Here is a 26,696-nt window from a genome sequence, read left to right as displayed (position 1 = left end):
TGAGGGCAAGTCCCCAAACCCACAAAACAATTCCCGCCTCACAAGCGCGAGAAACAACTTTTGAAGCAAGAAATTGTAAAACCGAAGAACACTACTAGTCGTTTAGAATAATCCCGTTTCCGCGAACATATTCCTTATTCCTATAATGTGTCTTATTTTGCCACTAGAATAGCAAAAATTGTATTCAGTTCAGAGAAATTTTTGGATAAATCGATTAAGTGCCTTCGATCACCCTCTGCTTGATTCGTACCAAAATTCGTAGTTATTTGAGGGGGTAAAAAAATGAGGCGAAAACTCCACACAACGCAAATCTATGCCTCAAAACCCAGAAGGTAAAAGGAACCCAGTGCCGGACGGCGCTCACCAGCGCCCCCGACGGCCACTGTCGTCAACACGTCGGGCTCCGGAGTTTGCGCGCGAGCGCCAGCCGGACGTCAACGGCCGCGTAGCCGACGTGCGCGCATGCATTCTACTCCAGGGGAAACTTTTTCTTGCAGGACTCGGAGGCGAGCCCTAGAGGGCGGAATAGGGGCGAGGCACAAGCTGGGGCTTCCGGCGGCAGGTAGCCGTGATTGGTGGACCCCGGGAAAGAGGGCGGGGCAGCGGGAAATTCGAATGGAGAGGCGGGCCCAAGGAAGTAGTAGTATGGACGCGGGGGTCCCGGCGCGGAGGCGACGCGAGATGGCGGCTGCGACCTCGGGTACGCGACCTCGGGTAGGGTGGGTGCCGTGGTCTGGAGACTTGTAGGGCGATAGGTCCGAGTCCGGTCCCGGCTCCGCAAGTTGTCCGGGAGACCCAGGAATAGCGCGGGGGCGGGGGGGTGAAGCTGGGAGTGTGGGAGTCGTAGGCTGCTTCCTCCTCACTGTTTTTTGCTCTCGACGCAGATCAGTAGACCCGGGTTGAGACCTGGTTCCGGCGCACTTTTGAGCCCAGCGCACTTTTCCCCTGTGAGCTTCAGTTTTCTTCGTAAAATGGGGACAATGACCCATCTCAGATTACAAGAGTAAGCGAGCGAAAAGTAGCTAATACTCTAACCATAGGGTCAAAAGGGAGCTGGATGCGCGTATGGAGGAAGGGTTCGTGTATGACGTGTTGTTTGGGTGCAGGGAGATCCCTGAGAAAGGTAAGAGTTTCCGACGGGCTGCAGCTGGGTGTGAGTTGACAGCATAGGGTGTGCTGAGATCACAGAAAAGGGAAATAGGGGACTGTTTGTTTCCTTACACTCTAGCCTTGGCAGTCAGCACTGTTTTAGGGTTGGAAAGGCTGTTAAGGACATTCAGAATCTTGTTCTGCTCTCTTCCTGTAGACTGAATTCTGATCAGTGATTATAATGGGCACCATAGTAATTTATTTGAGACCTTAGTGTTTGTCAGACCCTGTGAAGAAACAGCTGTCTAGTAGGATGTCAAACACAGGTTGAGCCCTTGTTAGGTGCCAGGCACAGTTGTAAGTGCTTTATGGTGATGAATTATTTAATCTCCACACAATGCTATGAGGTGGTTTACTGTTATTGTTCCTGTTTTACAGATGAAGGAACTGAGGCATAGATGGGTTAAAAAGCTTGCCCAAAGTTAACACAACTAGGGCTTCCCTGGTGGCGCAGTGGTTGGGAGTCCGCCTGCCGATGCAGGGGACGCGGGTTCGTGCCCTGGTCCGGGAGGATCCCCCATGCCGCGGAGCGGCTGGGCCCGTGAGCCATGGCCGCTGAGCCTGCGCGCCCGGAGCCTGTGCTCCGCAATGGGAGAGGCCACAGCGGTGAGGGGCCCGCGTACCGCAAAAAAAAAAAAAAAAAGCTAACACAACTAGTAAATATTGGGGTCCGAATTCACACCCAAGCAGTCTGATTCCAGAGCCTCTGCCCTTAACCATTATGCCCAAGCACATGATAGTCCTGCTGTCTGAGCACAACCCCCCATCACCCTTCTAAGACCCACTGTGTCTGGTACATAGTGGATATCATAAAAATGCTTGAATGAACATTGTCTCTTCCCTAGAAGAGCTTATAGTCTGTTTCAGGAGATAGTCATATAAATCCATAACATGAAAAGCAACGAGAGATATGTATAAACTGCTATAGGGAGCGCAGAAGCAGAAGTAAACCCTTGGGTATTCTGGGAAGACTTCATTATGGAAGTGATATTTGAAGTAGGTTTCAAAGGTTGGATAGGAGTTTGCCAGGCTTTGGTGGGACGAAAAGACCACCAAATGATCAATTTCTTATTTATGATGTAAAGAGAGGCCAAAGATGCTCTCTTTGGCTCAATTTCCTCATCAGTAAAAGAAGTTAAGTTGAATGAAGCTTGGGAATTGTGGGAGAGGGGAAAATTAGGAGAAATAATTAGAGAGCTTCCCTGGTGGTGCAGTGGTTGAGAACCTGTCTGCAAATGCAGGGGACACGGGTTCGAGCCCTGGTCTGGGATGATCCCACATGCCGCGGAGCAACTAGGCCCGTGAGCCACAACTACTGAGCCTGCGCATCTGGAGCCTGTGCTCCGCAACAAGAGAGGCCGCGACAGTGAGAGGCCCGCGCACCGCGATGAAGAGCGGCCCCCGCTTGCCACAACTAGAGAAAGCCCTCGCACAGAAACGAAGACCTAACACAGCAAAAATAAATAAATAAATTTTTTAAAAAGAGAAATAATTAGAAGTGCTAGCTTTGCCCAAACTTGAAGTTGCTTTTATGGTGAAAGCGATAGACTGTTCTACCATTGGCAGATGTGTGCATGTGCCTCTCCATCTGTCCTCCCCTGGACTGTGAGCTTTGAGGAAAGAATTGCAGTGGCCACTTTTATGAAGAAAACAGGAAACGAACAAGCCAATGTTTTATGTTAGTCAGTCAGATCTTAATTTGTTCAGCAAATATTCCCTGAGAGCCTAGTCTGTGCCTGGCATTGGGAATATAAAGGTGAGCAGAGTTCACAGTTACTTGGAGAAGACAGACAGATATGCAGTTACGGTGGAGTGTAATGAGTGCTTGAATGGAGAAGCTAAAGAGAGCCATGGGCTCACCTAACAGAGCCTTAATGGGGCAGTAATTTTACAAGGGAAGGTTTTTTTAGAGGAAGTAAGGTGTAAGGATTTACCTCAATTGCTTGGGAGGCGGCAGGAGATGGTAAGGAAGATATTCCAGAGAGAGAATAGTATATGCAAAGGCCCAAAGGTGTGAGAAAACTTGGTGTGTTGTAGGAATTGAAGGAAATTCATTATGACTGAGGGCTTACAATACAAGGAAGGAAGTGGAGGGAGAATGATTGGAAGGGAATGAGACTGGAGGCAAGGAGACCAGTTGAGAGGCTGTTGAGATGAAGACAACCTTGGCAAAGATTGTGCAGTGGGGGTGGAGAGAAGTAGACTTATTTAAAAAGGTAGACTTGACAGATGTTAATGAAGAACTGGTGTGGGAAATGAGAGAGAAGGTGGAGTTAAGAAAGACTCTTCCATCTTTGGCGTTGGTTCCATTTATTTACATTAGAGAGCATAGAAGGAAGATGGGGTTGCAGAGAGATGGGGAAGGATTCAGTTTAAGATGGGTGGAGTTTGAAATACCTGAGAACCATGCAAGAAGAGGTGTCAGGGCAGCAGCTGGGAATGCAGATCCGAAGTTCAGGAGAGCCTGTGGTGTGGAGGTGTCAATTAGGAGTTATCAGCTTTGAGGTGGTATCTGAAGCCAAGAGAGCAGGTGACCTTGCCCATGATTAGTCAGTCAGTAGTGGTTCTCAACTAGGGGCCGTTTTGTACCCCGTGGGGACATTTGTGATGTCTGGAGACATTTTTGGTTGTTACACTGGTGAGGCAGGGGGGGGCTCTGTGCTACACTTCCTACAGTGCACAGGGGGCCCCACCCCCAAAGAATTGTCCAGCCCCCAATATCAATGGTGCAGAAATTGTGCAACCCTGATCTAGAGAGAGGATAGAAGGAGTTTAGGAAAAGCATTTAAGACTGGCAGAAACTGAGAAGGAGTGAATAGAGAGCTGGTGGGTGGCAGGGAAGCTAAGGGAAAAGTACGTTTCCCAAAGGAAAGCAGATCAAGGGTGTTGAATACTGCTGCAAAGTCAAACAGGATGGGGACTGAGCTTGCCTATTGGATTTAGCAGTAAGGAGGTCATTGGTGACCCTGCTGAGGGCAGAAGTGAGTTGCTGCCTTGAGGGGAGTGAGTAGCAAGAGAAAGAGTATAACAATAACGATAACAATAGCTGACATTGCTGAGTACTTACTGCCAGCACTGTGCTAAACATTGTATGTACATTATTTCTCTCACTCCTCACAGTCTTATGAGGGTAGATACTGTCATTTTTATAACAAGAAACTAAGGCTTCAGCTTCCCTGGTGGCTCAGCGGTTAAGAATCTGCCTGCCAATGCAGGGATCACAGGTTCGAGCCCTGGTCCTGGAAGATCCCACATGCTGCAGAGCAACTAAGCCTCCTGAGCCACAACTACTGAGCCCACGTGCCACAACTACTGAAGCCCATGCGCCTAGAGCCCGTGCTCTGCAACAAGAGAAGCCACCTCAATGAGGAGCCTGTGCACCGCAAGGAAGCATAGCCCCCGCTCGCCGCAACTAGAGAAAGCCCGCGCGCAGCAACGAACACCCAACACCACCAAAAATAAATAATTTTTTTAAAAAGGTAACTACCCAAAAGCAAAAAAAAATGAAACTCATCCTTGAAGAGGTTAAGAAGCCTTCCCAAGGTAACACAGCTAGTAGATGGAACTTGTCTCCGACTCTAAGGCCCATGGGGATACAAAGATGAAGGGGCTGAGAAGGCCTGAGGAATCACATAATGAACTTTGGAGTTAGACCTTCATCTTAAACTGTCACTAGCTAGGTGTTGACTATGGGCAACCTAGCTAACCTCTCTATACTGACATTTCCTCATTTGGAAAATGGATGAATATATAATAAAACACTTACTGAGCTTTTATCAAGTACTAGTGATGTGCTAAGCACTTTTACATGAATTACCTTATTATTGCATTAACAGCCCAACGAGTAGTTATTTTTATTTATTCCCACTTTTACAGGTGTGGAAATTGAGGCACAGGAATGGAAAATCATTTCCCCAGATTATTTATTAGTTGTAAGTGGCAGAGCTGGGATTAGAACCCAGGCCATCTTACCTTGAATTTTTTCCAACCTTGAATTATTACCAACCTACTTACTATGTACTGGTTACTCTGTTGACTTTTTACTTCTTTCAGTCCTTGTTAAGCTCTTCCAAGGCCCTCCCCACCCCATTTTATAGACAAGGAAACTGGGGCAGCATATAGATGTTAAATCACTTGACCAGGGTCACAGGCTAATAAGTGTTAGAGCTGGAATTTAAATTCAGCTCTGTCTAGCCAGAGTCTATGCTCTTTCTTCAACACTAGACTTCCCTTTGTATTGATCACTGAACCTCCTTAAGTGCTTCTGTATCTGCCATATTTCTCTGTTCTCACCAAAAAAACCCTGGGAAAGATAGGAAAGGAGAGGCTCCTGCACACTTTTTTGACAAGTCAGTGAACCTCTTTGCATCTTAGCTTTCTTATCTGAACAGGTGCATCTGCAGGTTTCCACTTACTTCTGACTTTTAGGATTGCCATGAGGGTCAAGTGAAAACTAGATGCCCAAGTGCTTTGTAAACCTTAAAGTGAGAAATGGTGTTACTAGCTTCATTTGTCAGATGAAGGAACAGAGACTCAGTTTTTGGTTTTTTAAATATTTATTTATTTACTTATTTGGCTGCGTTGGGTCTTAATTGTGGCATGTGGGATCTTCCTTGGGGCATGCAGAATCTTTTGTTGTGGCATGCAGGCTCTAGAGTGCACGGGCTCAGTAGTTGCAGCACACGGGCTCAGTAGTTGTGGCGCATGGGCTCAGTAGTTGTGACGTGTGGGCTTAGTTGCCCTGCAGCATGTGGGATCTTAGTTCCCCAACCAGGGATCAAACCTGCGTCTGCTGCATTGGAAGGCGGATTCTTAACCACTGGACCACCAGGGAAGTCCGAGGCCCAGTTTTTGGAATGGACTGTCTGCTATGTGTATACCTTACTTATGCATAAGGTTCTTCCCAGGGTTAGTCTGTCCACCTTTTTGTCCTGCTGTTTCTGTGTTGGCCAGCCTCTTGCCTTATATGAGTCCTGTGGTTCCCAACAACCAGCTGCTACCACCAGCAAAAAAGGAGAGAGTCAGAGCTACCAAGAACTTTCCCATGTACCCAGTTGGTACATGACAGGGAGGCAATACGACATCCTCATTAAAAGCTGATTTTTAGGGCTTCCCTGGTGGTGCAGTGGTTGAGAGTCCGCCTGCCGATGCAGGAGATGCAGGTTCGTGCCCCGGTCCGGGAAGATCCCATATGCCACAGAGTGGCTGGGCCCGTGAGCTATGGCCACTGAGCCTGTGTGTCCGGAGCGTGTGCTCCGCAACGGGAGAGGCCACAACAGTGAGATGCCCGTGTACTGGAAGAAAAAAAAAAAAAAAGCTGATTTTTAGAGATGAGATCTAGGTTTGAATTCTGCTGTTAGCTGTGAGTTCTAGTATGGTATCCTCCAATATAAAATAGAGAAATATCCTCCTCGTAAGATTTTTTTCAGCCCATTCAATCCTAACAGAAATAGAGGCTTTTTTTTTTTAGTTTTATCTTAATTGTGTTTTCTGATGATAAAAATAATTCATAATCCCCCCAGCCCCCCCACCAAATGACTTAGATTTAATTACGGGAAGCAAACTAAACAGAAAGCTTACCATAGATGACTGCATGTTAGTGCCTTTGCAAACTGAGCTGGGACAGAAAGGGATGGGGGCTGCCTCTTAACCTTATCCCTTCCAAAGATGTCCACAGTGTCATTATTATTATTTTTTAATGCAAACATTACAGCATTACAGAACTGGGTAACAGAAAATAAACCCACATAATCCCCCTTTGAGAGAAAACCATCATTAACAGTTTGGCGGGGGGCATATGTATGTATGTATGTATTTATATGTATAATAAACTCCAGGTAAGAAACAAAGGCACAGAAAGGTCAGGCAGTTCATTAACTGATTTTAGATAGGGGCATATGTCAACTCCTTTAATCCTAGAACAACCCCATGAGGTCCTGGTCTGCTACACCTTGACTGATCAAAGTGTGTCCCACCAGCAGTAGCAGCATCACCTGGGAGTTGCTAGAAATGCAGAACCTTAGGCATCTCCCCAAGGACTGAAGTCAAATCCATATTTTAACTAGATTTTCCATGTTATTTGTGTATACATTACAGTCTACACCCCACTGGACCTATTTACTGAGTGGGATAGGAACTGAGGCCAAGCTTGGGGACACCCACAGCATGGCCAGGGTGGAAAGAGCTTCCCCCGAAATGAGCTGTGGCCCCCAGCCCTCCCAGTGGTATCCGCAGGACCCCAGCCTCCGGGCCTCCTTCCTTACCTCTGTCGTCAAGGTTACGGGGGTCTGTAGTCTACCAAGATGCTGGGGTTTTGTTCTGCTTATTCCTCTGAAGAGCAGAAAGACACAATGTAGATTATGGTACAAGATAAAGTAATAGCCGCATGGCTCCAGGCATAAAACACAGGTGCTTTGGAAGAGCTGCTGTGCCTCTACGAACATCTTCACTGGTAAAATGGGACTAACAGAAGCTACCTCTCAGTGACACCATGGAGATTAAAGTGTGCCTAGCATGTAGTCAGTGCTTCATAAATGTTAACGTTTGCTAAGTATGCGATCTGGTTTACAGTCCCAGCCTATAGATAATCTCTCTCCTTCAACCCCCCCCCACCCCGCCCCACTGCACTCTGCCTGAGACCATGTATTTGATTCATCTTCTTCTTCCATCCTGCCCTTCTGTGCTTGCCCTCACCAACAGAACACACAGTTCTCGTGCCTCACCAGTTCTCCAAGGGGGCCGTGCTTTCACACCTCCAGGCTTTTGCACGTGCCTTTCTTTCTGCCTGGAATGCTTGGCAGTGACCCTGCTCATCCTTCAGGGGTCACAGCTAAGTTAACTACCTCCTCCTCCAAGACCCCTACCCTTACTTCTCGGCAAAGCTACCACCATACTTCACACCTAAAAATTATCTTCTTCCAGGGGCCGGTCGCTGCCGGCTAAGCAAGGTGGGAGCTGGCCAGCGCCCACCTCCAGCTCGAGTAAGGGTAGCTGTGCGACTGCGGCCATTTATGGATGGAGCAGCTGGAGAAAATGATACTCCCTGTGTACGGGGCCTGGACAGCTGTTCTCTAGAGATTGCCAACTGGAGGAACCACCAGGAGACTCTCAAATACCAGTAAGGTTCAGGCCACTCTCCCTCCTATTCTCTCTCTTATAGGCCTGCTCACACTCTCACTTGCCCAGTTTCTCAGACCTTCCTCCTGAGGATCCTTGCTCCTTCCTTAGCACAGCTTTGTTCGCCACACCTTCGTTTGTTCATTCAGAAAACGTTCATAGGTGCCCACTGTGACAGGTTCTCAGTAGGTAGGATACTGTGGGGAAGACCGGGGGCTGAATCAGACACAAGTTACTGTTCACGGTCTTACCAGGGGAAATAGGCACAAAGTGGGGAAGGAGCAGCAAAGGTAAGCAGGGGAGCCCCACCTCAGGTCTTGGGGAGGTGTGGGAAGGGTTGGGGGAGCACAGACCAGCTAGCCAACCCAGGCTACAGCTGGGTGGTGTTGGAGACAACCACCCACGTTTGGGGACAGAACTCACAAGGGCAGCTACTTGAAAATTCCTTTGGAGATTTAAAGTTCAGCCTCCTTGGCCTGTTATTCTAGGCCAGAGGGTGGCAAACTACAGTCTGCAGGTCAAATCTGCCGAGAATCTTCTTGTAAATAAAGCTTTATTGGAATACAACGACGCTCGTTTATTTACATATTATCTGTGGCTGCTTTCTGCCTGGCTGCAGAGGCAGAGTTGAGTAGTTGTGAGAGAAACCATGTGTTCCTCAGAGCCCCAAATATTTACTGTCTGGCTTTTTATGGAAGAAGTTTGCCAACCCTGTTCAAGGCCCTTGACAATTTGGCTTCAGTTTCTTTCCAGCCTCATTCCCCCTAACACATGCTACACTCCACTTATACTAATCCCTGCTGTGGCCTTAGCCACAGCTTCTCCTCTGGAGTACAGTGAATGGACTACAGGTGTGTTGAGTCTCATCTAGTCATAAGCAGCATCCTCTCTTTTCTCCATTACGGTGTACAAATACTACTTTCTATATATCCTGTGATATAACCTGCCCTTTCATACCATGTCTTGTTTGTGTGCTATTTTTGATACTTAGAGTATCTTTCCTTCTCTGGCAAAATCCTCCTTCCCCAGGCAGAATGCTGCTCCTCCTACTGCATTCTCATCTTCATTTCCTGAATTGCAGCAAAGTATGAGTATCTATCTATGCCACCAGGCTGCAGAACTCCCAAGAGCAGGGACATCAAATTCATCTCTGTGTTTCTACACCAATACAGAGACTGCGATGGAACGGTGTTCAGTGGGTGCTTTCTTAGGTCTTTGTGCAAGAAAAACGAGTGAGACTCTTAAATCTGAGACCAGTTTTATCCTCTAGGTCTGGGCGAGCACGGAACCCTCCACTAATCCCCTCCTTTCTTCCTGCCTGCAGGTTTGATGCTTTCTATGGGGAGAGGAGCTCTCAGCAGGACATCTATGCAGGATCAGTGCAGCCCATCCTAAGGCACCTGTTGGAAGGGCAGAATGCCAGTGTGCTTGCCTATGGGCCCACAGGAGCAGGTGAGGAAGCCAGATACAGAAGAGCTACGGGTCAGAAAGGACTCGGGAGTGGGGAAGAAATTCTCACAGCTCTTTCCACTCCTTTTCCAGGGAAGACGCACACAATGCTGGGCAGCCCAGAGCAACCTGGGGTGATTCCCCGGGCTCTCATGGACCTCCTACAGCTCACAAGGGAGGAGGGCGCTGAGGGCCGACCTTGGGCCCTCTCTGTCACTATGTCCTATTTAGAGATCTATCAGGAAAAGGTGAGGCCCCTTTCTGATCGGGGAGGGAAGAGACAAAGGGTCAAAATCAGACCCAGGGGCTTCCCTGGTGGCGCAGTGGTTGAGAATCCGCCTGCCGATGCAGGGGACACGGGTTCGTGCCCCGGTCCGGGAAGATCCCACATGTCGCAGAGCAGCTGGGCCCGTGGGCCATGGCCGCTGAGCCTGCGCGTCCGGAGCCTGTGCTCCGCAACGGGAGAGGCCACAACAGTGAGAGGCCCGCGTACCACAAAAAAAAAAAAAAAAAAAAAAAATCAGACCCAGTTCTGGAACATGAAGCTCTGCTCTAGCAAGAAGGTGTAAGACCTGGAAAGACAGAGGTTGGGGTAGTGGATGGCACAACTCTGAGAATCAGCAGAGAAAAGGAGCCCGATAGCCAGGAAGTAAGCAGCCTGTAACTGGAGGATTGGCCCTACCTCCCACTGCTCAAACAGGTATTAGACCTCTTGGAACCTTCGTCAGGAGACCTGGTGATCCGAGAAGACTGCCGAGGAAACATCCTGATTCCGGGCCTCACGCAGAAGCCTATCGCTAGCTTTGCTGATTTTGAGCGGCATTTCCTGCCAGCCAGTCGAAATCGCACAGTAGGAGCCACCCGGCTCAACCAGCGCTCCTCCCGCAGTCACGCTGTGCTCCTGGTTAAGGTGAGGCCCACTGACAGGGGTGAGGACCTGGGAAGCCCCTGGAGCCTGAGCTGAACTGGAGCCCTTGCTCTTACCCCCAGGTGGATCAGCGGGAACGTTTGGCCCCATTTCGCCAGCGGGAGGGAAAACTCTACCTGATTGACTTGGCTGGCTCAGAGGACAACCGGCGCACAGGCAACAAGGGCCTGCGGCTAAAGGAGAGTGGAGCCATCAACACCTCCCTCTTCGTACTGGGCAAGGTGGTCGATGCGCTGAACCAGGGCCTCCCTCGGGTGCCCTACCGGGACAGCAAGCTTACTCGCCTGTTGCAGGTCAGGCCTCCCATCTCGGGTAAAAGGAGCTAGAGAAGGGGGTTCTCAGGCCTGCTGGGGTGTTGGGGAACAGCAGTCAGGGAAGGGGAAGGTGGGGCTTCTGACCCACCCACCCTGCCCCATCCCCGTCCCTCAGGACTCTCTGGGTGGCTCAGCCCACAGCATCCTGATCGCCAACATTGCCCCTGAGAGATGCTTCTACCTAGACACAGTCTCTGCACTCAACTTTGCAGCCAGGTCCAAGGAGGTGATCAATCGGCCTTTTACTAATGAGAGCTTACAGCTTCATGGTGAGGACTGGGGTTGGTAGGAGTGGAAAGGCCCAGTCGGGACAGCTGGAGAGTTTGCTGAATCCACCAAGCATCAGCATAGAAGTTGACACCCCCTTTTTTCCCTACCCTGCCATCTTCCCCTAGTCTTGGCACCTATTAAACTGTCTAAGAAAGAACTGCTAGGCCCATCAGAAGCAAAGAGAGCCCGAGGCCCTGAGGAAGAGGAGACTGGGAGTCCTGAACCCCCAGCAGCTCCATCTTCTGCCTCCCAGAAACTGAGGTGAGCAGAGAGGGAGGGGTCTTGGGCATAATCCCTTTCCTGTTGTGTCTGGGTTGGGTGCAGAGTAGCATTGGGTCTAGCCTGTCGGATCCTTGAGCTGTAAACTTGTTCTTCCACTGGATTCAACCAAAATCCTACTCTACTTAATTCACTGAAGTGCTAAGATCAACCTCCAGCCTTGATGCTGCAGCTGGGGGCCATAAGGAGGCTCCTCCTTGAGCTCCTAGAGCCGCCTTTCTGTTTTCCAACCCCTTTAGGCAGTCAGCAAAATCTCACATTTTGGCACCGATGTTTCAAGGATGAGTACTTTTGCTTCTGGTTCAAGGAGTAATGAGGACCCGGTCTTTCAGGTCCCAAGGGTAAGAGCAAAGCAAAGGAGATAAGAGATGAAGAGAGATGTCTCATTGAGACTCAGTCTGTATGTTAGAGTCCAACCTTTCTGTGACTTTCCATTGAGTCAGTTGCTGTCCTAACTTTGCCCTGCTTCTACCCTCAATCCAAACAAAGCTCCTCTAAACCAGGGAGGTGTGTGGCCTCGCTCCCTGGTTCTGATAGCCCCACCTCACGGCCCAGTATGCACTAATATTCAGGTCACCCCTGTTTAGTGGTCTTGCTTTCTGTGTCTGGCCACCTAGCCCTTCAAGGAACCAGCTGCAGTTTGAACTTTGTCCTTTTTCTACCCCTAGCCTAAATAAAGGTTCTCTAAACTCTATAAGTCCTAAGACTAGATGTGACCTGAGGCAGCCAAGTATTAGTGTACAGTCTGTCCCAGGGGACTATTGTAGTTAAGGAAGGACGGCATACATAAAAAGGTGCTTGGTGCTTGTGTTCACTTGGAACCCCATCTCTCAATCTTGTCCTTCTTAAGCCATTTGTCAGCAGTTCCCTCTCCTATGTGTACAGACTCAGAGAAACATACACACCTGTACATCTGTATTATGTGTGAAACAGGCAGGGTCTCTGTCAGATAGGCACCTTGGGTAATCTCAGAGAATGGGGCACATCAGACCTAGACAGACCCTGACCTCAGGGAGCTCAAGTTTCAGTAGAGGAGGCAAGATGGGAACATCAGTATATGATGCAAGGTCAATAGTACAGAGCACAATAAGGAGGATCCTCTTGTTCTGTGAGAGCCTGGAAGGAAGAAATGACTTCTGTGTTCACCCGTATTTTCTGATCCTGCTCTTCTAGGCACTTATACACAAAGAACAGGACAGTCTCTGTCCTTGAGGAGCTAGTTCACAGTGTAGGAAAGAAGATATACAATCAAGCCGGCATGGTGGGAAAGGGGGCATCAAACTGACTTTGAATGATAATTGAGATCAGATGTGAGGGGAAATATTCCAGACAGAAGGAACAAATATTAGGCATTATCCTGTTCAGATTAAGTCAGGACTCTGTTTGAATGGGCCCTTCCTACTGCTCATAGGAGAAAGGCTTGGCATTTGAGGTCTTCAGTGGTTTTCAGAGCCCTGCTGAAGATGACCTCCTCTGTTAATCTTTCAACGACTGCCCCTCCACATGGACAGGGACCTGGCCCTTGCTGTCACCTTATCACGGTCTCTTACTTTGTTAGACAGTGAGTGCCTTCAGGGCAGGGCGGTGTCTTAGACCCCATGAATACCTGCCACTCAGGTGTTCATTAAATGCTTCTTCTCATTGATCCCTGAGAGGTTACTTGGGCAGGTAGTGATCAATCCCCCTTCGCCTGAAGAAGGCACAGCACCCAGAGAGTCTCGATGACTTGTTCAGGGTTGCCTAGCAAGTTAACACCAGGGTTCTGGAACCACAGAAACACCAAGTTAAGGCAGGATGAGGGGAATCTGTGGCTGGAGAGGGTGATGAGAGAAGAGGTAAGTGGAGAGTAACTTCTTTGTCTGCTCAGCCCCCTACAGAAGCTAAATAGCATGGACCCAGCTATGGTGGAGCGCCTTCTAAGCTTGGACCGTCTGCTGGGCTCCCAGGGGAGCCAGGGAACCCCTCTGCTGAGCACCCCAAGGCGAGAGCGGATGGTGCTTATGAAGACAGTGGAGGCGAAGGATCTGGAAATTGAGGCAAGTGTTTGGGGGGGTTGGGGCTGGGATTCCTACTGGCCTTGAGAAGCAGCCCAAGGATCTTCAGATAGGGAAGAACACTGAAAGGCTGGACCAGCACCCAATTTTCACCCAACACTGGAATCCCTCAGTTCTCCAGCTTCTGTCTGAATGTCCTTAACATGGCTGAACTTTGAAAAATAATTGAGGTCAGATGTGAGGAGGTGAGAGAAAAAAAAAATTCCAGGTAAAAGTACAAATGCAAGACATTGCCATTTCCTACAACTCAGTTCATATTAAGTGAGGACTCTCTGCTTGAACTTCCCTTCAGTATTTCACAAGGAAGCCTGTTCTACCTCTGGACAGCCCTGATCATTAGAAAGCCCTTAATTACATTGGTTCCAGTTGTCTCCTGGTAATTTCTCCTGTTGGTCCTCGCCCTGCACACTCACTGTCCTAATCTACTGCCCTAAAGTTGGTTCTGGGTCATATCTCTCCCTGATCCTTTCTAACAGAGGCTTAAGATGAAGCAAAAAGAACTGGAAGCCAAGGTGCTGGCCCAGGAGGCTGCACACCCGAAGGAGAAAGAGAACTGCTCTCCCACAATGCTCCGACCCCTTGCCCGCCGCACAGTCACAGTGGCTAAGCCCCTCAAAAAGGCTGTGGTGATGCCCCTACAACTGAGTAAGTTTGGTTCTGGCGGCCAGGAGGGCCCAGATAACAGAGATCTTAGAAGGAAAGAGGTGTTTGAAGCAGCTGTCCTCATGTCACTCATGTCCTCCCACCATGGGAAGGGGGAGGAGGATGTGAAATAAGAGCTGGGTGCACTGCTCTCGGGCATTTAGTACCATGGGGGGTAGATTGACCAGTGCATGACTGATTATCATGCAAGACCAACTGAGATTAGTTTCAAATACAGGTATACGAAAGGTCTTGTGGAAACAGAACAAAAGATTAACTCAGGCTGGAGGGGAACTGGGGAATCAGTAATGGAAGAACCAAGTGGCTGCCAGGGGGGCTGAAAAGTGGCCTCTGCTGTGATTCCAGCTCACAATTCTTGCTTTCAGTTCAGGAGCAGGCAGCATACCCAAATGCCGAGATCCATATCTTAAAGAAGAAAGGCCGGAAGAGAAAGGTGAGAATAGCGGAAGGCTTAGGCTATACCTAGAACCCAGGAGAAGTAAGGGGTAGAGAGCTCTAGTGGGAAGAGTACTGGCCAAAAAGTTACATGGCCTGTCAGAACACTTATCAGCTATTTACAACTCTTCCAAGTTGCTCACCTTCTGAATGCAGTGATGTCTCACAGGGCATTTGGGATGAAATGTACTAATATGAATGTACTTAGTGGGGTGGGTGTCCATCACCTGTTACTTTCCTTTCTTCTTGATGGCTCTTGCTCTCAGTCAGTAGCTACTTACTAGGTACAGTGTGCAGCCTGGGTCCTGCCCTCTACAAACTTCAGAGCCCATTTAGGCAAACAGCCTAAACAGTCAAGAAATGAAACAACACTGAAAGACCTACCTAAAAACTGAGATGACATCGGGAGTGTGTCACTTGTTGAGTACCTTCTATGTGCTTTCCTAGGGGTGAAAGAGCTTATTCTTTCCTTTTAGAAATGAGGGACCAGATTTAAGAGCATACTATGTGTTTTACATTCATTAGCTCATTTGATCTTCACAGCAACACTATTCTACTCTTTCACAAGTCGGATAAAATGAGAACCCAGAGAGTGACCAGACGGAAGGGTTTTGGGACAGACACTGGACAGGAGGGAAAGAGAGGCTGGGGAGGGCGGGGAGGTAGGTGCTGTTAGGTTCCTATCCTTGGCAGGGGAGTCCAGAGTGGTTTACTGCCGGGCGCTGAACAGCACCCGGCAGTAAACCACTGCTGTTACTGCTGTTTCTGTCACTCACCTCCTCCTGCCTCATAGCTGGAGTCCCTGGATGCCTCAGAGCCGGAGAAGGGTGAGGACTGCTGGGAGCTACAGATCAGCCCAGAGCTACTGGCCCATGGGCGCCAAAAAATATTAGATCTGCTGAATGAAGGGTCAGCCCGGGATCTGCGGAGCCTGCAGCGCATTGGCCAGAAGAAGGCTCAGCTCATCGTGGGCTGGAGAGAGCTCCACGGGCCCTTCAGCCAGGTAATGGCCCAGGGAGGACAGCCCCGTAATGGAGTTGGGTGGGGGGAGCCTGGCACTCCCTAGACCCCTTCCCCATCGCTGCTGTCCTGCCAGGTGGAGGACCTGGAACGCGTGGAGGGCATATCCGGGAAACAGATGGAGTCGTTCCTTAAGGTGAGCTCACGAGACTCGGGTCCCCTCCTCCCTCTAGCCTGTGCCCTGCCCGGCCCTAACGCTGCTCTCCCTTTCCCTCCTGTGTTGCAGGCGAACATCCTGGGTCTTGCCGCGGGCCAGCACTGTGGGCCCTCCTGACAGCCGGCTCTCCTCCTCACTCTGCCTTTTTTTTTTATCTTTTTAAATCCTTGTGTAATTGCTTGTCCTGTAAATACAGTTTTCACTCCGTTGCTTCAGCCTGATTCTTGGGACTGCGAGGGCGGGGCCGGGGTATAATTGCTCTTGGGATGGGCCACAAGCTTTGGGGGTTAACTTCTCTGGGCGCCATCTTTGGGAAAACACGAAGCAGCGCAGGATTGTAAATAAACCGCTGGAGTGGGAGGGGGAAGGGACGGTGGCCGAGAGGACACAAAAAGCTACCGCGAGAGTCCGAAGACGACAACCGTTAGGCGGGCGCGCGCTTAGAGCTTAGCCCCGCCCCATCCGTACACCCGGCGCGCGCTCCCCTACTCTCCCGCTCGGCAACCACAGCGAGGTTGTGCGCGTGCGCGCGAAATAACGGCCGCTGGTGGAGGGAGGCGGGGGGTGGAATCTTTGAGGGGGGAAAAGAGAAGCCGCCCCGTCTCCCGCGCGCCCACCACCTGCGCCATCGTCAGCCAATCAGCGGCCGTCTCAGGGGTCTCGCGCTTAGGGCGACTCCAGCTGCTGGGTGGCTCCCCCGTCCCTCCTCCCGCCAGAGTCCCTCTCGTACCTCCCCCCTCCCGCTGGCCTCGCGCGCGCTCGCGCTCGCGCCCGCTCCAGCCTCTTGTGTGTCCTCGCGCCCCCCGCCCGCCCTCCCTCCCTCCCCGCGCGCAGTGTGCTCTGCTCCCCCCCACCCTCCTCCTCCTCCTCTTCCCCCCCCCTCCCGCCCGCCCCGCGCGCCTCCTCCCCGGGTTCCCCCTCCCCCACTGCCGCCTCCTCCTCCTCCTCCCGCCCCAGGGTGAGCGCGAGCCACCTCCCTCCCTCCCTCCGCCATGGATCCAGGCAACTGGAGCAGCTTCATCTTCCAGGTAACAACCCCCTCCCCCGCCCCACCCCCCCTTCCCACACCCCCTCCCGCCCGCCCTCCCTCCCGTCCCACCCCCCCCTCCGCGCGCCCGGTGCGCGCGCAGCTGTCCCCCTCCCTCCCTCGCGCCCTCCCCCGCCCTCCCCGAGGCGCCGGCTGGGCGCGCGCGCGGCGGGGGCCGAGGCTGCTCCCTCGCTCCCCCCACCCCGCCCCGCCAGGCTCCAACCGCCGCCGCCGCCGCCGCCGCCCGGGCCCCCGCCCCCGGCCCCCGGCCCCGCGGGGCCTCCCGCCCCCACCCAGGGGGCGTCTCCGCCGCCGTCTCCGCCGCGCTCCGCGGCCCGCCGGGCGCCCTCCTTCCCTCCCTCCCGCCGGCCGGGGTGCGCGGGCGGCGGGGCGGCCCGCGGGCCATGCGTTCGGCGCGGCCCAGCCCGGCCGGCCGGGGGCGGCGCCCCGAGCCCGGGCCCCGCGCGGCCCGCGCCCCCGGCCCCCGCTGAGCCCCGGGGGCCCCGCCGTGGCCGAGGCCATGTTCCCCGTGTTCCCTTGCACGCTGCTGGCCCCCCCCTTCCCCGTGCTGGGCCTGGACTCCCGGGGGGTGGGCGGCCTCATGAACTCCTTCCCGCCACCTCAGGGTCACGCCCAGAACCCCCTGCAGGTCGGGGCTGAGCTCCAGTCCCGCTTCTTTGCCTCCCAGGGCTGCGCCCAGAGTCCATTCCAGGTGAGTAGGGGCCGGCCGTGGCTGGCCGGGCTGGGAGGGCGCCGACCCGCGGCCGCGGCCCACACGGCGCCTTGTTTTCGCAGGCCGCGCCGGCACCCCCACCCACGCCCCAGGCCCCGGCGGCCGAGCCCCTCCAGGTGGACTTGCTCCCGGTTCTTGCCGCCGCCCAGGAGTCCGCCGCCGCCGCAGCCGCCGCCGCCGCCGCCGCCGCCGCCGCCGCCGTTGCTGCTGCGCCCCCGGCCCCGGCCGCCGCCTCCACTGTGGACACAGCGGCTCTGAAGCAGCCCCCGGCGCCCCCTCCGCCGCCCCCTCCGGTGTCGGCGCCCGCCGCTGAGGCCGCGCCCCCTGTCTCTGCCGCCACCATCGCCGCAGCCGCGGCCACCGCCGTCGTTGCCCCAACCTCGACGGTCGCCGTGGCCCCGGTCGCATCTGCCTTGGAGAAGAAGACAAAGAGCAAGGGGCCCTACATCTGTGCCCTGTGCGCCAAGGAGTTCAAGAACGGCTACAACCTCCGGAGGCACGAGGCCATCCACACGGGAGCCAAAGCCGGCCGGGTCCCTTCGGGTGCTATGAAGATGCCCACCATGGTGCCCCTGAGCCTCCTGAGCGTGCCCCAGCTGAGCGGAGCCGGCGGGGGAGGGGGAGAGGCGGGTGCCGGCGGCGGAGCGGCTGCAGTGGCCGCCGGTGGCGTGGTGACCACGACCGCCTCGGGAAAGCGCATCCGGAAGAACCACGCCTGCGAGATGTGTGGCAAGGCTTTCCGCGACGTCTACCACCTGAACCGACACAAGCTGTCGCACTCGGACGAGAAGCCCTACCAGTGCCCGGTGTGCCAGCAGCGCTTCAAGCGCAAGGACCGCATGAGCTACCACGTGCGCTCACATGACGGCGCTGTGCACAAGCCCTACAACTGCTCCCACTGTGGCAAGAGCTTCTCCCGGTGTGCACGGGGCTTCGGCCGCCCACTAGGCGGGTGGGGAGGGAGGGACGGTCGGCGATGGAGGTGGCCTGGCCTTGGTTGGTGGGGAGGGAGGGAGGGAGGTTTCTGAGAATGGGGACAGGGAGCCACTCCCAGGGAGGAGGGCGGACAGTCTCTCCTGGTTACCAGGGAGCAGGGGGAGGTACTTAGCAAAGGAGGTGGGTCCTTGGGTTGTAGGACAGCTTCGAGTGGGAGGAGGCCGAGGCAGCCCTGCGCCAGAGGAGGGATTTCCTGCCTTACCAGGAGTCTGAAACCCCGGGCTTGGGAGAAAATGTAGGGACCCAGGGAAAGGCCTGCTGTACGGTGTGAGGCAGACTCGGGGACACCTCCACACTCCAGGGCCCTAACCCCAACCCCAACGTATCCCTAGGCCGGATCACCTCAACAGTCACGTCAGACAAGTGCACTCAACAGAACGGCCCTTCAAATGTGAGGTAGGAAGCCCGCCTCCTCCTGTCCTGGTTTTCATGATTTTGATCCTCATTGTAGTTGTCTGAGTTCAGCCTCTCAGACCCCCTTTTTCTCTCTCTTCTTTTTGCTTTTTCACTCCATTTTTTCATCCTTTCTTCAAGGCCTCATCATCTCACTCCCATTTCCTACAGATCAAAGATCCCCAAGGCTCTGATTCCTTTAACCTCTTGTCCCTCTCTCCCTACTCCCCGAAGCTTTAACTCTCCTGACACCCCCCACGCCCCTCGCCCCTCCCCAGAAATGTGAGGCAGCTTTTGCTACGAAGGATCGGCTGCGGGCCCACACAGTACGACACGAGGAGAAGGTGCCATGTCATGTGTGTGGCAAGATGTTGAGCTCGGCTTATATTTCGGACCACATGAAGGTGCACAGCCAGGGCCCTCACCATGTCTGTGAGCTCTGCAACAAAGGTACATGCTGAGAGGTGCCGGGGGGGCCGGGGACAAAGGGTGGGGACAAAACCAGAGGCCCTTCCACAGATGTGGGTTAAAGGTGCTGTAGCCAAGAGCTCGTGGCATCTAGAGCCCTTTAGAAAGCAAATGAAGCAACATTGGGATGATTAAACATCATTACTGAGTTCGAAGAGGTCATGGCTTGAGGAGATGATCTACCAGAAAGAGTTCACCTCTGGGTGTGTGTGGGGAGATGGGAGGGGGACACAACTGCTTTGGGGAAGGAGTGGTCAAGAGAGCCAGTTCCCAAGGGTCAGAAGGCAAGGTTTCAGCTGTGCAGCCACAAGTTCTTGTCTTCAGCTCCTGGGGCAAGTGGAGTACAATGGCAGGGATTTAACAAGTACTCGCCCTGCCTCAGTAGTAGAGAAAGCTGCTTTTAAACAAATTCACTTCTTCACTGAGTAACCGGTCTGAGACTACATGGGGCACTGGAGGGAGGGGACACAGCCGTCTCTGCTGAGGGTCAGCTCTTCAAGTGGCTAGGAATCAGTGTCCAGTCACCCCAGGAGAGATCCCCCAGCCACAGAGGATGGCTTCTGTGGATACCAAGGCCCAAAAGCCAACACCACTCAACCAGTTCTCAAGCTCAGGGAGGAGTTATGCCCCACCAGCCCCAGCAGAGTAGTTGGCCCCAGGCTACCAAGGATGTGGTGGGAGGAGGACAGGGCCATCTGAGGAGGGTGTCCCCAGCCTAGGAGAACAACCCCGTCTCTGGGGTCTCCACCTGGCTGACCCCCACCCCCCCATCCCAATCCACCCCCCCCCATAGGCTTCACCACGGCAGCATACCTGCGCATCCACGCGGTGAAGGACCATGGGCTCCAGGCCCCGCGGGCTGACCGCATCCTGTGCAAGCTGTGCAGCGTGCACTGCAAGACCCCTGCCCAGCTGGCCGGCCACATGCAGACCCATCTGGGGGGGGCCGCCCCCCCTGTCCCGGGAGACGCCCCCCAGCCACAGCCCACCTGCTGAGGGGGACCCCCGCACCCACCAGGCAAGGCGTGGGGCATGGCTGGGGGGGGTGGGATGGGGCGTGTGGGACGAGGGGGCTCAAAGGGCCCAATAGGGGATCTTAGGAAGGCCAGGGATGCCCATCTATCACCCGTTAGGGAGACTTCTGGGGACAGGGAGGGCCTTTCAGGAGAAACTGGGTAAGGATGCGGGCCAGAATCTCTGGGGACCAAACAGGAAGTGAGCAACGGCTGTGTCCCACGGGAGGTTGTCTGGGAAAGAGTCTGTGCCATTCAGATTGCGCTGTGATCTGGTGTTTCTCACCTTGCAGGTACAGGTGAGGTCTGTCCAATGGCGGCGGCAGCGGCGGCGGCAGCGGCGGCGGCGGCGGCAGTGGCAGCCCCTCCCACAGCTGTGGGCTCCCTCTCGGGGGCCGAGGGGGTGCCTGTGAGCTCTCAGCCACTTCCCTCCCAGCCCTGGTGAGCTCCAAGTTGGTGGGGGGGAGAGGGGAGAATGGAGGAAAGTCCCTTGGTACCATCTCCTCTTCCCCTCTCTCTTCCCACCAATTCCTCACTATTTCCCCTATCAACCAAGGAGCCTCCAAAAGGAAAGGAGGAAGGAGTGTTTTCTTAGGGGAATTCACTAGGTTTTAATGATTTGTTTCTCCTGCTCCTCTCTTCTCCCTATCAGACCTGACCCCACACACACCTGTCCCCTCGGTTGTGTTGAGGCCCCCTGGACAGTGGGCAGGGGTGGCAGAGGACAGGAGTGGCCACTGCCCTCACCCCCTCTCCTCTCTGTAACCCCCTGCCCTGCCCTTCCAGGGATTTGTGAGCCTTTCCCTCGATGGTCCTTCTTGCTCTCCTCCTTCCAGTGTCCCCCTACTGTCTGCTGCCCCTCCCTGGGGAGTTGGTGCTTTTTTTTTTTTTTTCCAGGGGGAGGGAGGAGAGGAAGGAGGGAAATCAAAGATTCTGTCCCAGAAACAGGGAAAGGTGAGATTTGAGGAGGGGCAGAAACAGGGAAGGCAGAGGTTGTACCTTCATAAGGTGGGGTGGTTTGGGGTCAGGCCCTAAACACCATCCTGCTTGAGAATCTGTCAGGGGAAGGCAAGTCAAGGGGAGCAAAAGAAGGAGCCACTAGGGCCAGAGGCAGGACAAGAGATGGAATCTTAGGGGGCCAGGGTAAATGGGGGGGATCCAGGGACTAGAGGTGCTTCCTGGGGGTGGGGGGAATGCAGCCACAGTGTCTCCCCCTTCCCTCTTCCACCCCAGCTCCATCCCTGGCCTTTTCTTTTCATCCCTCCCCCCGCGACAGAAGCTGTGGCCCTGGCCATGTCATCGTGTTCCTGTGTCCCCTGCATGTTCCCCACCCTTCACCCCCTCCTTTTGCGCGGACCCCATTACAATAAATTTTAAATAAAAACCTGTCTCAGACTCAATGAATGAATTGCTCTCACCAAGCCCCCTGTCCCCACCCCTAAGGGGATTCTTAGGCCTGTTGTCTGTCCCAGTCTTGCTCTGCCCTGTGCAGTTCTGGGGCTCTGGCTCCTTCCTCCCCAGAGGCAGTATCAGTGGCTGCAGTCCAGATTCAGGGTGGGGCTGAGGCTCAGGCTCCGGTGACTGTGGAGAGCACGTTCCAGGACTCTGGAGTCTCTGGGGAATACCCAGTCTGCACAGGCCCAGAATAGCCCCTGGAGGTTTGAAGAGGCCTGGGTCAGAAACCCAAACAGTTGTGGGACATAAATGCTGCTTTCCCCCATCCAGACCGATTGCCTGCTGCTCAGCCAAATAACCTGCACACCCTTAAGGCCCTGAGAGTTGACGGTGGATGATGTAGCTATGAAAAGACTGGGCAACTCTGAGCCCTAAGACCGGGAACAATGAGGTTGAGAATAAAAACTGCACTTCTCCCCACTTGTTCTCTTCATTCTTGGCGTGGTCCAACCTGCTCTTACTCGAGCTCCTCTGCCCCAGCCCCCTCTTGCTGTTCCAGACTGCCCTTGCAGCCTCTACCCTGCCCCTCGCAATTCCCTTCCCAGTCCTTGCTCTGAGCCTTCTGAGGACCTTTTCTTGAGCCTTCCAGTACCCATTTCTACTGCTGCTTCCTTGGCGGTAGAGGGACTTCCTGTTCTGCAGGCTCCCTTCTCTTGAAACCCCACCCTGGTCATCCTCTGCAGCCTCCCCAAGTCTTGCCTCATCTCCCCTTCAGTTTGTAGGGGTGCCTCCGCCTGGTCCTGCCTGTCCCACTGGTCCTGTTTCTCCTCGCAGACCCCTCTCCGTTTCCCCCTGCCTCTGCCAGGACCCCCGGTGACCGTTGGCGGGAGGGGGCCGGGGCATGGGAAGGAGGCACCCCCAGGAGGCGCGCGGGGGAAGGGCCAGGCAGCGGCGCGAGTGGTCCCCCGGCCGGTTGCCCAGGTAACGCGGGGCCTGGCACGCGTGGCTCCCTCCGGCTGGCCGCGAGGGGCGGGAGGCGTGCAAGGGGCGGGGGCGGTGCGCGGCAGCGGAGCGTAGGGGAGGGGACCTGAGAGGAGGGGAGGAGGGGATGAGCAGAGGGGAGGGGAGACCCGCCGCCTCCCTCTCTCGCTCGCTGAGTTGCTCCCTCCCGGGCTGCGGCTGCTGCAACCGCGGCGGTGGCGGCGGCGGCGACGGCAGCAGCGGGAGCAGTTTGGAGGCCGGCGTCGAGGTGAGACGGGAATGGACTGAGGCTGCGGGTAGGAGTGGACGGACAGACAGCGGACGCCGGGAGGGCTGTACGGGAATTCGGGCGCCTGGCGGACTGGCTGGTGGTGCTGCGCGCACCACCCCAATGGTAGGAAGCGGCGCCGGTCCCCCGGGGGCGAGGAAATCCCTGGGAGAGGGGCTGGGAAGGGGCTCAGAGGAGATGCCCAGGTCCCCCAGGGAGGGGCGCGGGCGACTACGCCCCAAAGGCGCATCAAGCATACCGCACCGCTGGGCGCCCAGGGAGGAAGGGAGGATGGATGCAGAGGGAATGGAATGCGAGTTTCGGGATTCTCTGCCCAGTCTGCCTATCGGAGTGCATGAGTCTCTGAACAGCTTGTTGATTTGGGGGTGCTGTGATATCTACTAGGATCTGAGGGTCTGGATCTTGTTGGGTGGACCCAGGAAAAGACCATGGGGAGGATCCTGTTTACAAAAGGGTTCATCTTCCCAGGGCTCTCTAACCAGAAGACTGAGCAGAGTACTCCTCCCCAGAGATGTCCCACCCCAAAGCAAAGGAAACCCCAACTTTTCTTCCTTTCCCCAGAGGCAGCCCAAGGCTGGCCCTGAGATAGGAGCATTGCCCTCTTGGGCTGCAGTGCTGAGATCTACCTCTTCCCTCCTCACACTAAGCCTGTCTCCTCCTCTTCCAGGATTGCTGCTGTCTCTGCTGCTCTATCCTTCCCACAGAGGCCCTCTCCCCTCTCCTATCTCAAGATGGCAGCCAGCAGCTCTGAGGTCTCTGAGATGAAGGGGGTAGAGGAGGGTCCCCAGACCCAGGGAGAAGGGCCTGGCCATTCTGAAGCCGGAACTGGTCCTCCCCAGATCCCAGCTGGGGTCCCAGATAAGCCAGAGACCCTGCAGCCAGGCCCAGACATCACTGGGGCCCCTGTGGACCCAGAGCCCAAGGCTGGGCTGGCTCCAGAAACCACAGAGACCCCAACCGTGGCCCCAGAAACAGCTCAGGCCAGAGACCTCAGCTCAAGCCCAGGAGGGGAATCAAAGGCCAACTCCAGCACCGAAGAAACATGCCAAGAGCTAGCATCCAAACCAGAAGTGAGCAATGAGGCCACTGCAAACCAGGGGTCCAACCTGGAATCCACAGCCCCACTTGAGCCAGCCTCAGAGCCTGCTCCCCAGCTGGAACCCCAGCCAGACCCTCAGCCAGACCCCCAGCCAGCTTCCCAGCCCACGTCCAAGCCAGTCCTTCAGCCAGAGCCCCCTACCCAGGAGGACCCCACCTCTGAGGTCCTGACTGAGAACGTGGGAGAAAAGCAGGAGAATGGGGCAGTGGTTCCCCTGCAGGCTGGTGATGGTGATGGGGAAGAGGGTCCAGCCCCCCAGCCTCACTCACCACCCTCAACAAAAACCCCCCCAGCCAACGGGGCTCCACCCCGTGTGCTGCAGCAGCTGGTTGAGGAGGATAGACTAGGAAGGGCTGACGGTGGGCATTCAGGATCTCCCCGAGGTAGCCTGAGCCGCCACCCTAGTTCTCAGCTGGCAGGGTCTGGGGTGGAGGGAGGTGAAGGCACCCAGAAACCTCGGGACTACATCATCCTCGCCATCCTGTCCTGCTTCTGCCCCATGTGGCCTGTCAACATCGTGGCCTTCGCTTATGCCGTCATGGTGAGCCCCGAGGGACCCTGGCCCAGGCCTGCTGTGGCTCCCAGCTTCCTGCCAGTGCTGGGACAGAGCCCCAGGAGTAACCTTGCCTTCCCTCCCCTCTCTGCATGGACCTCACTTCCCAATTACAGGGCCTTTCCTTGCCTCTTCTAGGATTTCACCTTCTGAGCCCTACTCCTTCAGGTGGGAGGGAAGCTGAGACATTTCACACAGCCTTACTGACCTGTGCCCCCCTCCTGCTGCCTCTCCAATCCCCTTCCTCCCTTAACCACTGCTACCAACTGGCCTGTCTCCTCTGGACGACTCTCACACCTGATTCCGGCTGGGCTGGTGCCCCCACCCCTCACCCTAACCCCAGTCCCGGAACAGCCTGCAGCAGGGGGACGTGGATGGGGCCCAGCGTCTGGGTCGTGTGGCCAAGCTTTTAAGCATCGTGGCGCTGGTAGGGGGGGTCCTCATCATCATCGCCTCCTGCGTCATCAACTTGGGCGGTGAGTGGGGGTCTGGGACAGGCCGGGAGGAATGGAAGGGTTGGCAAGGGCAGCTTTACTAACCCCTGCCCCTGATCTCTCCTGTCTGTCCTCCCTACTTCTTTGTCTCTCCTTGTCTCCCCTCCCCCCCTCAACTGTCTCTGTCTGTCCCTCCCTCTCCTCTCCCACAGTGTATAAGTGAGGGGCTCTGCCCTGCATTCCGAGACTTTTTTTCCTGTTGGGAGCTGACTTGGGCCCATCCTCCCCTGGGGGGAGCCCAATCCATGGCCCAGGCCCGCACCCATAGGGACCAAGGGAGCCTGAGCGGCCTTGTTTACAGCTTCTTTCCTGCTCCTGCATCCTGCCAGGCTCCTCTGCCAACCGTAGGCCTCCCTTCTCCCTGCACTGTTTCCAACTTCCCTGAACTCCTGCCTGCATCCCCTCCAGCCTCTTGGCTTCCCTATCCCTGCACTTCTGGAAACCTCCTTGCACTTCTGGAAACCTCCCTGAACATCTCCCAAACTCTCTTTGCTCTCAGCCTCTCAGCATCTCTCCCCACCTTCCTGCACCACAACCTCCCGAGAATTTCCTGCACCTCAACCCTGGTCTCCCTTTCCCAACTTTCATTGTCTCAGCATCCTCCCCCATTCCTTTCTTCCTTCTCTCCTTATTCATCTCCCTTTCCCTCTCCACATCCTCCACCCCCTTCCTCTTCCTGCCTCCTCATTGCCCCTCAGCATCCTCTCCTCCACCCTCCTCCACTGTTCATTCTGCAAAAACTCCAGCACTTAGATCAGGCTGGGGGAAGGGAGCAGTGTCAGGAGAGGGTTCCCTAGCCCGGGCTCCGACTGTTCATAGCTGGGACCACCCAGGTCCGGACGCCCCCATGGTGCCTCGGGGTCGCAGCGCTGGCAAGCCAGGCCTCATTTGGAGACTTGTGCAGGGGTGGCCAGTACTGTTCCGAACACGCACCTGGGAGAAGGGAGGGGCGCGGCTGTTGACCCTCCCCCGTCAGCCTGAGTTGACCTACCCCATCTGGGCTTTTTAACTCAGTCAGAGAACTCCTTGGGGCTGGGGTCATTCACGTGCTTTGTAACGAAAGAACCACCAAAACAGGACCAAAGCTCCCAGCTGCAGGGAGCAAGGGAGGGGCGGAGAGGTCTATGATTATTTTTTAAGAGGACGAGAGAAGTTTGGGGGGCGGGGACCGAACCACAACGCGGTTCCGAGTTGGCGGGGTTTTTTTTTTCCCCCTAAAAAAAGAAAAGTGTAGGGAAAAAAACCTAAAAGTCTAAAAGCAAAACAAAACAAAAGGATACACCAAACAGATTCTCCCTTTTTGTATGCCGGATGCTGCATGAGTCTGAAACACCAATAAACGGAGACTGCATGAGACTCGCCTCCAGCCTCAGTTGGTCCGTACGTGCGTGCGCCGCTGGGGCCCGAGGTACTGCCTCCTT

The 26,696-nt window shown here is 54.7% G+C and overlaps 3 protein-coding genes across 9 annotated transcripts; all 3 read left to right on the top strand.

The window, feature by feature from the left end:
* Nucleotides 1-615: 615 nt before the first annotated feature.
* KIF22 (kinesin family member 22) lies at nucleotides 616-16,043 on the top strand. Its single transcript, XM_059036287.2, has 14 exons — nucleotides 616-700; nucleotides 8,071-8,266; nucleotides 9,590-9,717; nucleotides 9,808-9,962; nucleotides 10,415-10,624; nucleotides 10,705-10,935; nucleotides 11,072-11,225; nucleotides 11,352-11,487; nucleotides 13,373-13,541; nucleotides 14,036-14,204; nucleotides 14,588-14,655; nucleotides 15,451-15,660; nucleotides 15,754-15,813; nucleotides 15,904-16,043. Exons 1-14 carry the CDS (start codon nucleotides 616-618, stop codon nucleotides 15,949-15,951), a joined length of 2,019 nt encoding a protein of 672 aa, XP_058892270.1. The 3' UTR covers nucleotides 15,952-16,043.
* Nucleotides 16,044-16,760: 717 nt separating this feature from the next.
* Nucleotides 16,761-21,852, top strand: MAZ (MYC associated zinc finger protein). Of its 5 annotated transcripts, XM_067013676.1 has the most exons (7): nucleotides 16,761-16,862; nucleotides 17,487-17,573; nucleotides 17,657-18,513; nucleotides 18,923-18,986; nucleotides 19,262-19,433; nucleotides 20,245-20,469; nucleotides 20,758-21,852. In XM_067013676.1, exons 1-6 carry the CDS (start codon nucleotides 16,827-16,829, stop codon nucleotides 20,445-20,447), a joined length of 1,419 nt encoding a protein of 472 aa, XP_066869777.1. In that variant the 5' UTR covers nucleotides 16,761-16,826; the 3' UTR covers nucleotides 20,448-20,469; nucleotides 20,758-21,852. The 5 variants fall into 5 exon arrangements, 4 of the variants coding, with proteins under 4 accessions (XP_066869777.1, XP_058892181.1, XP_066869779.1 ...); XM_059036198.2 differs by lacking the exon at nucleotides 20,245-20,469; XM_059036197.2 differs by lacking the exon at nucleotides 16,761-16,862 and having other exon boundaries at nucleotides 17,319-17,573.
* An 889-nt stretch (nucleotides 21,853-22,741) lies between these two features.
* On the top strand, nucleotides 22,742-26,631 carry PRRT2 (proline rich transmembrane protein 2). Of its 3 annotated transcripts, none has more exons than XM_067013680.1 (4): nucleotides 22,817-22,840; nucleotides 23,797-24,769; nucleotides 25,125-25,257; nucleotides 25,428-26,631. In XM_067013680.1, exons 2-4 carry the CDS (start codon nucleotides 23,861-23,863, stop codon nucleotides 25,436-25,438), a joined length of 1,053 nt encoding a protein of 350 aa, XP_066869781.1. In that variant the 5' UTR covers nucleotides 22,817-22,840; nucleotides 23,797-23,860; the 3' UTR covers nucleotides 25,439-26,631. The 3 variants fall into 3 exon arrangements, with proteins under 3 accessions (XP_066869780.1, XP_066869781.1, XP_066869782.1); XM_067013681.1 differs by lacking the exon at nucleotides 22,817-22,840 and adding an exon at nucleotides 22,899-23,108; XM_067013679.1 differs by lacking the exon at nucleotides 25,428-26,631 and having other exon boundaries at nucleotides 22,742-22,840; nucleotides 25,125-25,403.
* The last annotated feature ends 65 nt before the right edge of the window (nucleotides 26,632-26,696 follow it).

Source organism: Kogia breviceps, chromosome 14 (genome assembly GCF_026419965.1).
Source record: "Kogia breviceps isolate mKogBre1 chromosome 14, mKogBre1 haplotype 1, whole genome shotgun sequence".
Classification (NCBI taxonomy): domain Eukaryota; kingdom Metazoa; phylum Chordata; class Mammalia; order Artiodactyla; family Physeteridae; genus Kogia; species Kogia breviceps.
This window is presented reverse-complemented; position numbering and strand designations above follow the sequence as displayed.

Coding starts and splice junctions, on each gene's coding strand:
- KIF22 (XM_059036287.2), top strand. CDS start 616: ATGGAGAGGCGGGCCCAAGGAAGTAGTAGTATGGACGCGGGGGTCCCG. Junction 9,718..9,807: donor CTATGGGCCCACAGGAGCAG/GTGAGGAAGCCA, acceptor CTCCTTTTCCAG/GGAAGACGCACACAATGCTG. Junction 14,656..15,450: donor AGAAAGGCCGGAAGAGAAAG/GTGAGAATAGCG, acceptor CCTGCCTCATAG/CTGGAGTCCCTGGATGCCTC.
- MAZ (XM_059036197.2), top strand. CDS start 17,382: ATGTTCCCCGTGTTCCCTTGCACGCTGCTGGCCCCCCCCTTCCCCGTG. Junction 18,987..19,261: donor AACGGCCCTTCAAATGTGAG/GTAGGAAGCCCG, acceptor GCCCCTCCCCAG/AAATGTGAGGCAGCTTTTGC. Junction 19,434..20,244: donor CTGTGAGCTCTGCAACAAAG/GTACATGCTGAG, acceptor CCCCCCCCATAG/GCTTCACCACGGCAGCATAC.
- PRRT2 (XM_067013679.1), top strand. CDS start 22,761: ATGGGAAGGAGGCACCCCCAGGAGGCGCGCGGGGGAAGGGCCAGGCAG. Junction 22,841..23,796: donor TCCCCCGGCCGGTTGCCCAG/GTAACGCGGGGC, acceptor CTCCTCTTCCAG/GATTGCTGCTGTCTCTGCTG. Junction 24,770..25,124: donor CCTTCGCTTATGCCGTCATG/GTGAGCCCCGAG, acceptor CCCTAACCCCAG/TCCCGGAACAGCCTGCAGCA.